At 35.0% G+C, this 14,649-nt stretch overlaps 1 protein-coding gene across 2 annotated transcripts in view; it reads right to left on the reverse strand.

Annotated features, from left to right (window-relative positions):
- NBEA (neurobeachin) overlaps positions 1–14,649 on the reverse strand; it is a 451,755-nt gene that overhangs the window by 222,916 nt on the left and 214,190 nt on the right. For both annotated transcript variants that reach the window (XM_041416040.1, XM_041416039.1), the window contains exon 36: positions 11,227–11,291. In XM_041416040.1, the coding sequence (XP_041271974.1) occupies positions 11,227–11,291 (65 nt within the window). The remainder of the gene's footprint in view (positions 1–11,226; positions 11,292–14,649) is intronic.

Below are 14,649 nucleotides of genomic sequence, written 5' to 3' on the forward strand. Positions count from 1 at the left end.
TATCAGCTGACAGTAAATATTTTTCAGGATGCAATGATCTGACAGGTCTGTTTAGGATCGGGAAAAACCATTTCTTTTTCTGTGGAAGTTGAACATGGTCTGGGATTTTCCTTCTTGCAGCATCAGGGAAAGAATTTCAGAGTTTCTTATATTAAGGCTGTGAAATATCTAGCAAACTCAACCCTAATTTGGTGTTTGGTGTTAGAAGTAAAATTCATTATTATGAGAAATGAAAGTCATGATTACTAGACATTACAACTGTAAGATAGAAAGACCTGAACACTTTTTTTGCCTTCATTGTTCTACTATCTGTGAAGAAAGGAAATCACTAACCCTGAGCTAATATTTAATATGTGAACATGGCAAGGAAAACCATAAATGTTGGGGCCTCTGTTTTAGAGATGAAGATAAAAAAACTTGGATCAAGGTTTCACAGTGGATATTCATGTCTTTAATAACTGTTTTTATTATATCTAACCCTTTGCTATTTTTAAAGCAAAAACGTTTTTGTTAATTATAAGCCAAAAGATCAAAGTTGCCTACCCTGCTGTTTTCAAAATTTAGCCTTATTTTTTAATCTACCCTACTGGAAGATATGTTTCATTATTTTATTACTGTTAAGTGTTCATATTTTTATTGTTAAGATGTAAGTGTAGGACTGTCCTTACACATGGATTAGGAATCAACATCAGTGGATGTCAGGAAGATGGGAACATATCCTTCCTTGTGCCCAGCAACAAGACAAGGGGCAGGGGCCACAAAGCAGAAACAGGAAGCTCCAGCTGAATATGAAGAAAAATGTCTTTACTTTGTGGGTGACAGAGCACTGTAACAGAGTGCCCAGAGAGGTTGTGTAGTCAGTCTCCTGTCCTGGAGAAATTCAAAAGCTGTCTGGACACAATCCTGTGCAGCCTGGGATATCTCAGTATTATTTCAATTGTGTCTTGCCAGTTACTCCATGCACTCTCACATATCTATCACTGATTGTGACTTCTTCAAGGAAAAGATGAAAAACTGTTTGCATGATCATTAACAAATTAGGATTATCACAAAAGTGATAATCGGCCTCTTAGAAGTGTATCATCAATTAAATAATATCGTATGGATGTGTGGTAATAAGGGACATACTGTCATTCACTTACCTTAAGTGCTTGTATGCAACTAAGGTAGAACTTCAAAGACTAGGTAAACTATGTTTTTCCATCTAGAAGACCATTAATGCTAGTCCTAAAATCACTTGACAGAAAGACTTTGAAAAAAGGAAGGGTGAAAATCCAAGCAATCATTTAAATATCTTGTGTGGCTACAAAAGAAGCCTTGACCTGGATGTTTTGATTTGCAAGTGCAAGAATGAAGGGCTGAAAACAGAAGCGTAATAAATTAAAGCAGTTAAATATGTCATCACTGAGAGGCAGCAACTACAAGGTTGCAGAAGCAATGTCTTACAAAGGTTTTTGCAAAGGTACATGCTTCTGTGCTTGCTCTACTTGTTAAAGGAAACTTACTTTTTGAACTTTAAAAACTCTGTTAAAAAATAATTCCTGGTATTGGTTTTTAGTTTTAACTAAAAGCTACTATGTATTCTCAAACTGCTTTCCTACTAAGTAAAAGTTGGTAAAACTCTTTACTGGATTATAGCAGAGCCAGCTAAATCTGAATCTCAGATCCATATAGACACGGCACTACTCAGTGGTATTAACTGGTTTATACCTGATGAACAAGCATGATAATGTTGTCATCCTTTGAATACTAACCAAATTTATCTATATTCTGAATAATTAAATCACATTCATGGCATAAGATTACCAAAAAAAAAAAAAAAAAATAAAAGCTCCAACTTTTTGGCTTGAGAAAATGTGCCTACAACTTCTTTTTGGTTCTCAAAGGAAATAAAACCAAAATTACTCAGAAAGAATCCCAAATCAGGAGAAATCTTACCGTCAGTAGTAACAAAGAATTCCAGTACATTAAAAAAAAAATTAAAATCTCCCTTCCTACACTAAGAGTAAGAGAAAAGAACAAGGATCTCTAGGACAGCAAATTCACTCCTTCATTGCAACAGGCAACTACATAATTTAAAATCTTTCATAAACTGCCTTTAGCTTATGAAAGGTATTTTCATTAAATGTAGTTCTTGAAATGTGTTTTCATTACATGAAAATGTGATTGAGTTACTTGCCTCCCACACAGCTTTGGAAGGTTCTCTGAAGCTTAAAACCCTTTTCCTCTCCAATCTAAATGTATTCTTCAGCAGCCTTAACTGTCTCATTTTGCACAAACCTTGCCCTTAGTTTTATACAGTCCTTCCTTCTGATGATCTCCTGGTAGTCTATGTATTCCTATTCCTAAGTAAACCAGATAAATGATTTTTCTTGCATGGCAAACAGTAGCTAAGAGGAGTTTTACTAATATCATAATTAGATTTTACCTTTTCTGCAAGTGCATATCCAAAACTGTCGGCAGTATTCTAGACAAATTCTAATCACTATTTACAAAGTAATGTTAATGCTGCCTTATTTCAATGGAAATACCCTTTCTGATGCAATTCTATAATTGTTTTTCCCTATTTTGTGATTTTGCACAAGAAAATTTCACTGACAGATTGATCTTTTACCTCCTCAGATATTTTCAAAACATGCATTTTCCAAAAGACGTATTTTCTGGCATATATTTTCAAGATTATGAACACCATTATATTACAGGTTGAAACCCACTCCGTATATCCTGATTGATATTTCTGTCATCTGCCCAACCAGGTTTCCCATCCACAGTTTTTTTACCGAGCATTCTCTTTTTGGGGAAAAGTCTATTATCTATATCTTCCCCTGACCATCACCCTGTACTGGATTGACCAATCCCACTGAGAAGCACCTTGAGGCACAAGAATGGATGTATAATTGCTATACAAAGGAGTGATCCAAAATTTGAGAGCTTTCCAATTTTTACTGTGTTTTAGAAAAACCCCTGTGTTCTTCAGTGAGATCTCCTTATCACGGTGACTGAGTTATACCCACAGTTCTCATTCATGCTTGTAAATCCTCATCCTGTCCTAGCAAGCACCACCCTCAAGAGACCTAGTAGCTACATTAATGTTGAGACAGCGATGAATCAGGCCTCCTGATCACACTTATACATTTCTACATAAATAGCACTTCCAAAGGATAAGGAGTTTAAGGAGTTTTATGAGAAGTTTCACCACAGGCTTGATGTACTTTTTATTCTCACTTCCAGCAATTCATGATTTACCAAAAAAAAAAAAAAAAAAAAAAAAAAAAAAAGCCTTGAGTAAATAAAAGTAAAAAAATTGACCTTGAAAAATGTTTGACTTTATCCTGTGTGACCGTTTCTTCAGTTGCACCATTGAAAATCCTACCAGTATTGAAGACAACTGTGCTTGCCAGATGAGCTGATCTCAAACAAGAACTGATGACCAGCAAAAAACCTTAACTCCTCTTTGTGTGGCAATCCTTACTGCATAAGGTAGAGACTAAACACGACCTAACTTAAGGTTTCTCTTCACCCAGACAAGCTTGGTTTATACTAATATCTACACATTTACAAACCACAGTTAAAGTCCCTTTACTAGGAAACAGGGTTGACATGGTTTTAGACTGAATCTAAAGAATTTCAGTAGGAAGTCCACCAACAAAGCAGTCTGAAATCACTTGTTTCTCAAATCCTTCTGCAGAGAAATGAATTTTCTGTTCAGACAACTCTGGACTTTTCAGCTGAAGATATGGGATGAAAACTCTAATTAAAATAAGCTGGTACTTCGTAATAAGCATGACAAGGCTTAAGTATCTGTAGGAATAAATGGTGGGGTCTCCTTAACCTAAAAATGGAAAAAATTTCAGAGTTATGGGCAAGACTAGGCTGAGAGCAAGTTTCAGGACATGATTACTCATAAATATGAATTATTTGTAAATATTGTTTGGGAGGAGGTAAGAAGTTATTTTAAATCCATGTATCTAGGTTTCCAGAATTCTGTCCTCAGCAAAGTTGATTGCTTACAGTTTAAAGGAAGTTGTGAAAAATATTTGCAACCAATCAGAAGCCCCTGTTTTACAGATGATGGAATTTTAAAAAGCTGGATTGTGGAGTACCACATTCTGTGAAGTCATTCAAATAAATACCCAGTGTCTGGGAGAATTTTCTTAGAATTTTGGAACTAGATATGATGATAATACTATACACAAACTGTATCAGAAACCTCTAAAAAATATAAAATGCTTGCAACACATCTAACTGTGGATTGAGGGGTTATTTGTACATCTATTATAACTGAAGGATAAAAATTCTTGTCTCACTAACTATCCTAACCTGGCTTTGCTATCCTGCAGTCATTTGCTCCTAGTAATAATCTCACACAGAGAGCAAGTGCTCATAGCTTCCATGCTGCTAGACAAAAGAATTGAGATTATGTTACCCAGTCCTTCCTTTATTTGAAACAAACTAAAAAACTCAGACCATTCCCAAACAGCAATTTTCGAAAAAGATTACCAAATGAACATTTGTTATAATTTAGCTAAGGTCTTGCTTCCTCTATTCATTCCTGAAGTTCTGCCAACTCACATGTCCAGGGAAACAGATGTTTCTCTGACTTACTTTCATCATATGCCTGTAGATCTATTTAAAACAAAAAACAAAACCAAAAAACAAAGCCTGGAAATGTGCCATGTTTTCATCAAACAGTTGTTTTGACAATTTTTACTCTTAATGACATTCATAAGAAATGAAACCTATCATTGCACTGGGTATCTGCAATAGGACAGTTCATAAACTAGTCTAACTTGAAAAGTTTGAAGTTCCACAAGATGCAGGACTGCTATGAATCTTTGAAAGTAAATTCCTATAAACTTTGCAAAGTAATGTCTAACACAGAGGTATCATTTCTTGCAAGACAGTAATGATAAAGTATACCCAAGAGAAAAGTTTGAAATTATAGCATGCAAACACTGGCTATTCAACTACAATGTAAGTACACTGACAAGACAAATTTCATGGACGGTAACTACAATTGTTTCAGAAATGTCTCAGAAGCTGTAACAGATTCACTAAAACTCAGAGATGACTACAAAGAATCTGTTCCACTCCCATAAAGACTTGCTACTTTGCAGAACAATTTTCTAAATCAAGAGGAATCTGTCTCTTTGTAATAGTGACTATCCAGTAAACATGCATGGCCAGCAGTTACAATTGAGATGGCCTTTATCTTGGGATCAGCCTCCACTTTCAGATATGATCTGATCAGGCAATGCTAGAAGGGGAAAGGGTGCTTAAAAACCTCAAGGTCTAAGAACTGTAGGTGTACTGACCCCGCAAGTACACTGATGTTTACCATAACAATGTACACTTTGTCTAACCCAAACTACTTCTCTGGAGCTAGGACAAGGACAGCTATAGTAAAGAATACAAGATTATGAACAAGCACATCTAAACAAGGGACACAAGATCACACTTTAGCTGGAGTAGAAATACAGACATTCAATGCCCCACTTTTACAGAAGTATCTATGACAGGGCTCCTCTACTAAAGGGATATGACATCTAAGATAAATTTCTGTAAAACAACCACAGTTAACAAAGGATTCCTCCAATCAAAAGTTACACTTGGTGAAGATGACAATAAAGCGGCAGAATTTGGTTATACCTGTCAAAGACAGAATAGCCAAACACCTTTGCTTTTATTTATGGTTTCTAAGATACTGCTTCCCCAGTGTTAATTTCTGTCTGTATTTGCATATATTGGATTTTGCACATCAGACCAGAATCCTTTGCATGTGGTAGCCCTGAGCTCCATATAGTCTGAGGACCCAATATCTTACCTTCTTGGATGATTCAGGACAGGTCCCCATTCTGTCCTGTAATCAAGACCATGATCAAAAAGGAAACAAGGAACAGCATCCATTTTGGACCCTACTACTAAATCAGTTCTTTGAGAGCTATTAGGAGACCCAGCTGCAGATGCGCATCATAAATCAAATATGGCACTATAGATATGCCTTTTAACACATGCCTGAACATTTAAGTATTGCAGACAGTAAATAATGGCTGTGAACTAATTTACCACAAACCAAACATATCAGAATTGCCAAATGGCAACAGAGGATGTCCAAAAGAAAATTTTATGTAGTTACCCCACAATCCTAGTTGAGGTAACAAGGAAAGAAAAAAAGTCTTTATGAGCCTCTTTCCAGGACTGAATCAGCAATTCATGAAAATCTATAGAAACACTGATTTCCAGATTATTTAAACATCCTGTTATTTTTCTCAAAGTAGTTCAACAAAACAAGGTTTAAAAGAAGCTGGCTTCTTGTGAATTTTAAGTATGCTCAGAGCTCCATGTAGGTGGATATGCTAAAATATATATTTTCATGGCTAAAGGCAGAAAACACACTTAGGTACAGAGATGGAATTACAGGAGCAAAGTTTAAATCTGCGATTAAATATAGGCTCACGTTGCCTTAAATTTATTTAGAATTAGACCACTTCTATTTAAAACGACAAAATTATGTTAAAAGTAAAGGAAAATATTTAAATGAAAGGAACAAGATAATCTCTTTAAAGAGGTGAGTGTTAACAAATCCTAATGGGGGAAGGAAATAGATGGTGAGGATAGTAATTCAGCTCTGAAAGATGAACAGATCATGACCTATAAAATCCATCTCTTAGGCAGGATAGATCCCTGAGATACACTGCTTGTCAAAAACATTAAGATAAGGTACAACCAATTAACCACAAACTTTGGCTCCTGTTTAAGTAGTCAGTCTTTTATCTATTCAGTTGTCCATCACTTCAGAATGTCGACTTCTAACTGGTGCATGAATATTGTGGGACCTTTCAAGTGTGAAAATAAATGATGTTCATTGTTACTCCTGTGACCACAAATCTGACTGTTTTATCTTTTTTATCACAGAAAGCAAACAGTTTGGCCATGGATGGTTCACCTTTTGTAAATCCATGTTGTTTGTTCTCAATGACCTTCTCTTTCAAGCAGCCAGAATGTGTTTCAAAGGGACTTCACATGGCCTTCCAAGGGCCAGAAGAAGAGATGACAAGCTTTTTCCCAGATTTTGAGGACTGTTTTAAAGATAGGTGTAACGTATGCCTTTCTCCAGGCACCTATAAACTGCCCCAATTTCCTTGACTTCTTGGATCAGTGATCAGCCTCGCAAAAACTTTCACAACCATCAGATGTACCCCATCAGGTATCATGGGCTTGTATGGCAAAAGTCGTCTTAAGGAATTCTTGACTCAGACCTTACCTACTGTTGGCAGATGTCCTCCTTGAACTCTTTCACTAAAGGCAGAGCCTTGATAAAATTTAGTGAAGATGGAGGCAAATAAGGCATTGAGCATCTCAGTCCTATCTAAATGGGTGACTAAATCATCCACCCCATTCAACAACAATGAGCAAGACATTTCCCTTGGTCATCCTTCTAATGAAGCTCTTGTTATCCTTGATATCTCTTCCAAGTTTCATTTCCAGCTGACTGCTAGTCTTCCTGACGATATTCCTTATGTGCTCACGCTTTTAAATTCCTCCTTTCTAGCCAGCTTCTAGTTCCACCTCCTGTGTACTCTCTTTTCGTATCAGAGCTCTATAATAATTTCTTTTCCTGGCTGAACCACTCTCTTGCTACATATACATTTTTCCTGTTCCTGTACTTGAATAATGCTGTACTTAAAAGTCTGATACTTTTCAGAACTACCTTCAAGGAACACATTTGCTTCCCATAGGATCCGACTGACCTGTTTCCTGAATAGACTAAAATTTGCACTCATTCTGCTACTCTCAATCCTCACTTCCCTCAGGGCCTTGAACACCACTGTTTCATGGCAAGTACAGACAAAGGTGCCATTAATTAATCCCATTCAAAAATAATTCTTGCCTACTGGTAAATAGCATATCTTGCTGTGTGTCAGTCTTAGCTGTCTCATCCTGTATCAAGAAGTCATCCCCAGCAGTCTTCAGTAATTGTCCTCCCTACATGCATCTCACCTTGTTGCATGTCCAGAGGTTGTCAGGAAGGTTAAAGGCCCTCATGGGCAACTAGGGTTTGTGATCCAGGTACTTCAAGCTGTCTACAGAATGCTTCTTCCTTTCTCCCACTCTGAATGAGTGGTCTGTAACCACTGTGACTCTCCTCTCACCCTGTCACATACACTATCAACCAGACTATCTTCCATCCCACTGAAGAACTTCAAAAATCGGAACTGCTTCTTCACAGACAAGGTAACACTCCCTCCTTGCTTTCTGTAGCTACCTTTTCCTAGGAAATTGTCTATTGCAGCACTTCTGTCATGCAGTGCAGGCTGTCCCACCAAAGCTTATTCATTCTTTCCAATGATGTCATAGTTTTGTGATTGCATGTGGAGTAATGTCTACTCCTAGTTGCCCAAGACATATGCATTTGTATACATATTTACTTGAGGTGGGGGCTTTTATCTCTTGTTTTTGTCAATGAGCAGCCATTTTCTTTTGACCTCATCCATCACTACTCCACTAAATGTGGGCCATTGTCTCCCTCACATATCATTCCTAAAGAAGTCTTTTCATGTCTCTTTTCACAGCCAACATTACAGATGCATCCAGCTCTAAAATTATGAAGCCTGCTTATGTGTACACCCCACTGTAAATCTGAAATCCTAATTAAGCTGCTGTCAGTGAAGCTCTTGACATGTGTGATAACCTCAACATCACACATTCATAGCAGGAGACTGATTATATAGAAGCATAAAGTTCAAGATCATAACCAGGATGTCACTAAATCTTCCAGGTGTATTACATACCTTGAAAGAATTAATTTAAATCTGTAGTCAGATCTCTTGTTACACTAAAAGCTGTTACAACAGTCCTATTTTTAGAAAGCTGTATCAGTGTTTCTGTATTGAATTCCAAAACTACGTGTTATTCTGATCTTCCTAAAAAACCCTTATCTATACTAAAACCCACCAGAAACAGAGTAAATTTACCTATTTAAAATGAAAATGCAGCTTGTTAAAGTAACAGGAATATAGTTGTAATTGTTTAAACTACACCTATACTGAAATATTTTGTTTAAGAATATTTCTAATACATTCAAAATTCCTAAAGGCACTTAAAATTATTTCAAGAAGAAATAACAAGAGTTAGGTACTCAGAAAATCACCTTATAGCATACATATATTAAAATATAGGTGTCTAGCTGAAGATATTAAAACTGAGGACTTCTGCATTACATCTAAATATTTTCATCCACATTCAAAAGAAGAATCTTTCAAAAAACTTTTGATTTATTTCCCAGGTCTCTCAAAATCTTACCCAGAAAGTCCTTCAAAATATTCTTAGTCTTCATTTTGCTTTTTATAATTTAAAATTCAATCATTATTGCACAGCGATTATATGCAATTTTACATCCCATTAACCCTGCTTTGTTTTAATTATAAAGATCCTTTGTTAGATTCCTTTAAATGATCCAGTTTATAATTTCAGGTTATCCTAGGGAGCACTTTAATTCAGCTGCACATTCATCAACTGTTTATGTCCTGTTAATTGTTGACAACTGCACAATTGCATTCTCTAGCTATGATTGATGAATTGCATTCACAAGTTTAGCTATTAAGCAGAATAAATATTTATAACAATTTTCAGTTAAAGGATTGTTATCTTTTTCCCCAAAAGGGTACATTAAAAACAAACAGGCTGATTGCAAAAAAAACCACTTCAGTAACACACACATACTTATTCTATAACACCTTTCTGAGAAAAGAATAGGGAGGAACGTGTGCCCAAGGGCAGTTTGATTAGATATTCCTATGACTATGACTGGATTTAAGGAGTGGTTCTTAAATGCTACTTATTTTTGAAAAGTCACTGTTAGACGGGATGAGAAGGTCCACTGCTATCTTAAAACCTGACTGCTAAAGATATGCAGATATAGAATTTGCTCAGAATGGACATTTTATCAATAGTGAGCATGCAATAATGTCTGATCTCACTATCCTGGCTGAGAAAATAAAAAAAGATCCAAATAGTATTGCATATTCTATCCAAGAACATAAGCTTACTATAATTATTTAGTCTATTGCCAGGTACAATTTCTTGTACAATGTGCAGTACATGACCCACTCAGGTGAACCCTGTTATGGTATAAAAACTCATATTTGCCCTTCATAGCAAGAAGAATTTCCATTGGAGGGACTTATGTTTCCTACAGCTATATAGCACTATAACTTCAGTGTGCACAGGAAATCAAGGAGAATTTGTACCAGCCAAATACTGGGTAATAACACTTTCTTGTTTTTTCTTTTTTTTTTTTTTTTTGATACTTATACTCCTATATTTCTATACTGTGACATTTTCTAAATTTCATTTCAAATAAATGCATGATTTAACCACCAAAATATCAGCTAGACAAAAAATATCCTACAAATATCCTTGGTACTTCACTTTAATAATCAGATATCATTGGTGAAAAAAGAAATCACACATAAAATGACAAGATCTCTTCAACAGGTGTATTGCAATTTTTTTTTTTTTTAGCTGCACATAACAAAATGTGTAGATTCAAATGGATTTAATGTATCGACCAATACAAATCAGACATATTGCCTGAGTTGTTTTGTTTGTCTTGGGTACTCTCCTACCAGAAGGGCCAAAAATTCTCCCCTTGCTTCCCAGCTTGCTGGCTGGAAGTAATGAGAAACAATACACAGAGTAGAACACATAGAATTAAAATTACTTGAAGATTGGTAAAAAATTTCATAAAAAATTTCAAAATCAAGGAAGCTCATATAAATATAATGTCACGTCAGGACTCAAATTGGCTGGAAATTCTAGATAAAATAATAATGAAATTATAGTACAGAGAAGTATGTCTGTAAAATGAATGCTGTGCTCCGAAAACAGATGGAGCAGCAGATGGTTTTACAGATTGGGCTCCCTGGACTGTCTGGGTAAAACAACCTTGCTGCTCTGGAGAATGGTGGTTCAATTCTCAAATAAGCCTAAACTTATATATGGTTCAAGGGAATTCTATTTCCTTATGTCAATAAACAAAATTTTCAAAATTTACACACTTATAAATTAAATATTTACTATATCTATACAAAGAATCTATACAATAAATCTCTTAATTAACATGGCCTTTTCACAATCTTTTTGGAACAGATGGTGAGGAAGCATTATCACCCAATGGAATAAATGCAAAATGACTACTTGTTCAAAAGCTTTAAAATTCATTACCTTCCTTCATTGATGAGCTCAATAAATGCAAGTCCTGCATTCTTCTGAATAGAATTTTGCCATTCCTAAGAAGATAAAACATAATATGATCAAAACCCAAGGATTTTAAACCACATTTTTGAAGCTGACCCTGGTGACTTCCTAAGGAGATAGAATTTAGGCAGAACTTCTCAATTCCCCCCAACACTCACCCCATCAATAGAATGATCTGACAATTTAAAAAAACTGTAATTCATTCAGATTTTCAAATAAATTTTAGGTGGTACTCTCTTCTTTTTCACCCTTAACCAAGCTTTAGATTCTTTGTCTAGAGAATAAGAAAACACATCTCGTTTCTGCAGTTCATGCAGCTGCCCAATGAACACCAGTGCAACAAAATACCTTCTTCATGTTGCTTCACTGCTACACCTTGCACATTTTATTATAAAGGACAGCCAATAATCTGTGTAAAATCCACCCTCATAGAGTTCAATTTTTGCTTCTTTCTGATTATAAGTGAAAACAAAACCAGTCTATGATACCAAACTAATTTTTTTAAAATTGATTTACTGTTACCATGGATTTCCAAGACGAAATTTCAAAGCAATCTAAAACACGTACCTGATATTAAATTTAACAGGATTTTACTTCATATACCACTAAGTTAAAGAGAAGTTTCACAATGCATCACAAATAGCTTCTGTCATGCCACCACTGCTTCTATCACATCAAGAATTCTGATACTTGAGATGAAAAATAATTGATCTCTAACAAGTAAAGATTATTTTCTTTTGTGATAATTCCTTAAAAATTTCTTTAAAAGCAATAAAAATTTCCCTCTGCATCATAATGAAAAAAAAAAAACCAAACCAAAGTACATTAGCTGGATAACAGAGAGAGTTCCTAGACTAAGACTATATGTTGTCAGTGGGTAGATGGTTACAGTTACAGAACTATTCCTTTAATAAATTAATTTACATTATTTTTTTTTCCAAGAGCAAAAAGTCAGGCAGAAATTCACAATTCTTTTTCCCTAATATGGATTAAAAAAAGATGGCTTTCCATAGATAAGGAAATTTTCTCAAAGAACAGCTGTGAAATCTAGTCACTAATCACAAAGTGCTCACTGATTATACAAATTTACAGATATGACCAAGTCATGCATCTTAAAAAAAATCCCAACAGCAACAATCTAATACTCATGACAGGTTTTATAAAAGGCAAGTTTCTAAAACATCCAAATAATGAACATCCTCTTCACCCGTGGCTGAGCAGGTAACTCCTGGTTAGGGAAGACAGAGTATCAGCACCCAAGCCTCTAGCTTATGAGCTAGAAAACTATTGTAACAGATCCTTTCTTCAGTGCCATTCATTTTGTTGTATTTCAAATCTAGTAACTGAACATAATTATATAACTTTTGGAAACAGTTAAATCATCTGTGTAGAGTAGAAAATCACTCTGAGAAACTAAGAAATAATTCAATTACCTAAACACAGGCACCTTGAGACATTTTAAGAAACAAAAGTCTGGGTTAGAGATAGTATCCAAAGTACAGCATCTTTTTTTTATCAGAGGTTTTTGCTGTACACTATACAAAACACTATCAGCATTTTCTTTTGAGATGCTTTTCTGCACCACAGCTGCTATGACTTTGCAGTCAGAAAAGAAGTTAAAAAGAAAAAGGAGAAAGGAATAAAGGCTTCCTAAGACAGGTCGAAGAAAGCATACTAATTAAATTTTTAAAAGGTAATGGAGGGTCTTCCTGTGTCTGAAAAAGCCCAAAAGATTCTTGCAAGTATTTTGCCAGATCTTCCTGCTCAGTGCAAAGGTCTCAGATTCTGCAGGACATCCAAAATTGCTAACTGGATTTTATGTGAGATATCTTAAATTGCCTAAAACGCCACTAAGAAGGTACCTATATGGAAGCAAAAAAATCACTTCTTATATCTCCATAGGTGAAAAATCTCATCACTTTTTCTGAAGTAATTATTAATGATAAAAATTTTTAAACTTGCTTAACTATCTCCCCAAAACTAGTGAAAAACATAATGATGCGAAACCTGGAAAGAAACTAGGATTCATGCTTCATGCACTGTTTCACTGCAAATTAGCTACTACAAGATTTATTAAAGACTCTCAACTCTCCATTAATCCATAAATAAGGGAATAATCATTACTGCCACAATTTTATTTCACTTTTAGGCATAATTTAACAAACAGATTAATGAGCCTGAGAGATGATATATATATGTGAAGAGGCACCTTTTTCTTTTTTTCCATTTTGTTTTTAGAAGATGCAAACAATAGATTGAAAACATTTTTCAATGCCAGCATTACAGTTGCATTTGCAATGGCCATTCATGTCATCGCATGTACTTTAAGAACTGGATTAGACGTGGAGCAATTTTGTTTATATTCTTTTGGATTCCAAAGGAATCTTTCTCAACCCCAAAATGCAAGACGCTAAAAAACAGACAGTAGTTGGAAGATTTATGCTACAGCCAAGTGGAATCACAGCTTAGTCATGTGGTTATTAGCAGCTAAGTGCCCGAATGACTAGACTACATCTCATGTGGTTTTGGTGTATCATGAATCTTCTGGGCCTTAGAGCAAGAGCTCAAAGCCTTTTCTGTGCCTCAGAAATGATGTAGCAATTAGGTGCTGAAATAACAGAAGCGTTTGACAAAATCATGTACGAGACAACAATTTCTATACAAGAATGCATGGATCTCTCTTCCCCTGAGGCTGCTGCTTGGTAGGCAGTGGGGATGACTCAACAAGGCGGGGTGTAGAAGACCCAGAGGCTAACACTGACAGTGTTCAGGAATGATGACACCACTTCTTTGTACTAAAAATAGAACAGAATTTTTTTTAACTCTATTAATAAATAAATTTTAAAAATTGTCTTCACATATAATCACTAAACATTATGACTTTAGACATTCAGTTCAATTATTATTTTATATTTCCAGTATGGCTTTGTTTTTAATAATTTTTACTATGCAAATGCTATTAAATTCTATTCATAAAAAATGTACTAAATTATTAGGATAATGGAAATTGCCACATTCCTTAACTTCTCCTCCTAATCTATTCTGTCATTGCTTGAAAAGTGTCAATGCATAAAGAAAGCATCAGTACCATGTCCTTGAAAGAAGATTCAGACTGAATCCTGTTGTGAAACTCTTTATGCAGAGGACAGGAGATGAACAACACAGAGCAGATATTGCTTGAAATTCAGATATTTTTTTTTAAACATGATGTACATTCATTTACTCTCTGATATCATTACAATTTTTACTTTTGAGTGTATTTTCCAAGTTCTATTTCTGTAAAAGTCTCCAAACTTCAGTACACATACAAAAAAAAAAAAAAAAAAAAAAAAAAAAAAAAAAAAAAAAAAAAAAAAAAAAAAAAAAAAAAACAGACACATTTTTTAAATT

This window comes from Onychostruthus taczanowskii, unplaced genomic scaffold (assembly GCF_017590055.1).
Source record: "Onychostruthus taczanowskii isolate IOZ18803 unplaced genomic scaffold, ASM1759005v1 scaffold50, whole genome shotgun sequence".
Classification (NCBI taxonomy): domain Eukaryota; kingdom Metazoa; phylum Chordata; class Aves; order Passeriformes; family Passeridae; genus Onychostruthus; species Onychostruthus taczanowskii.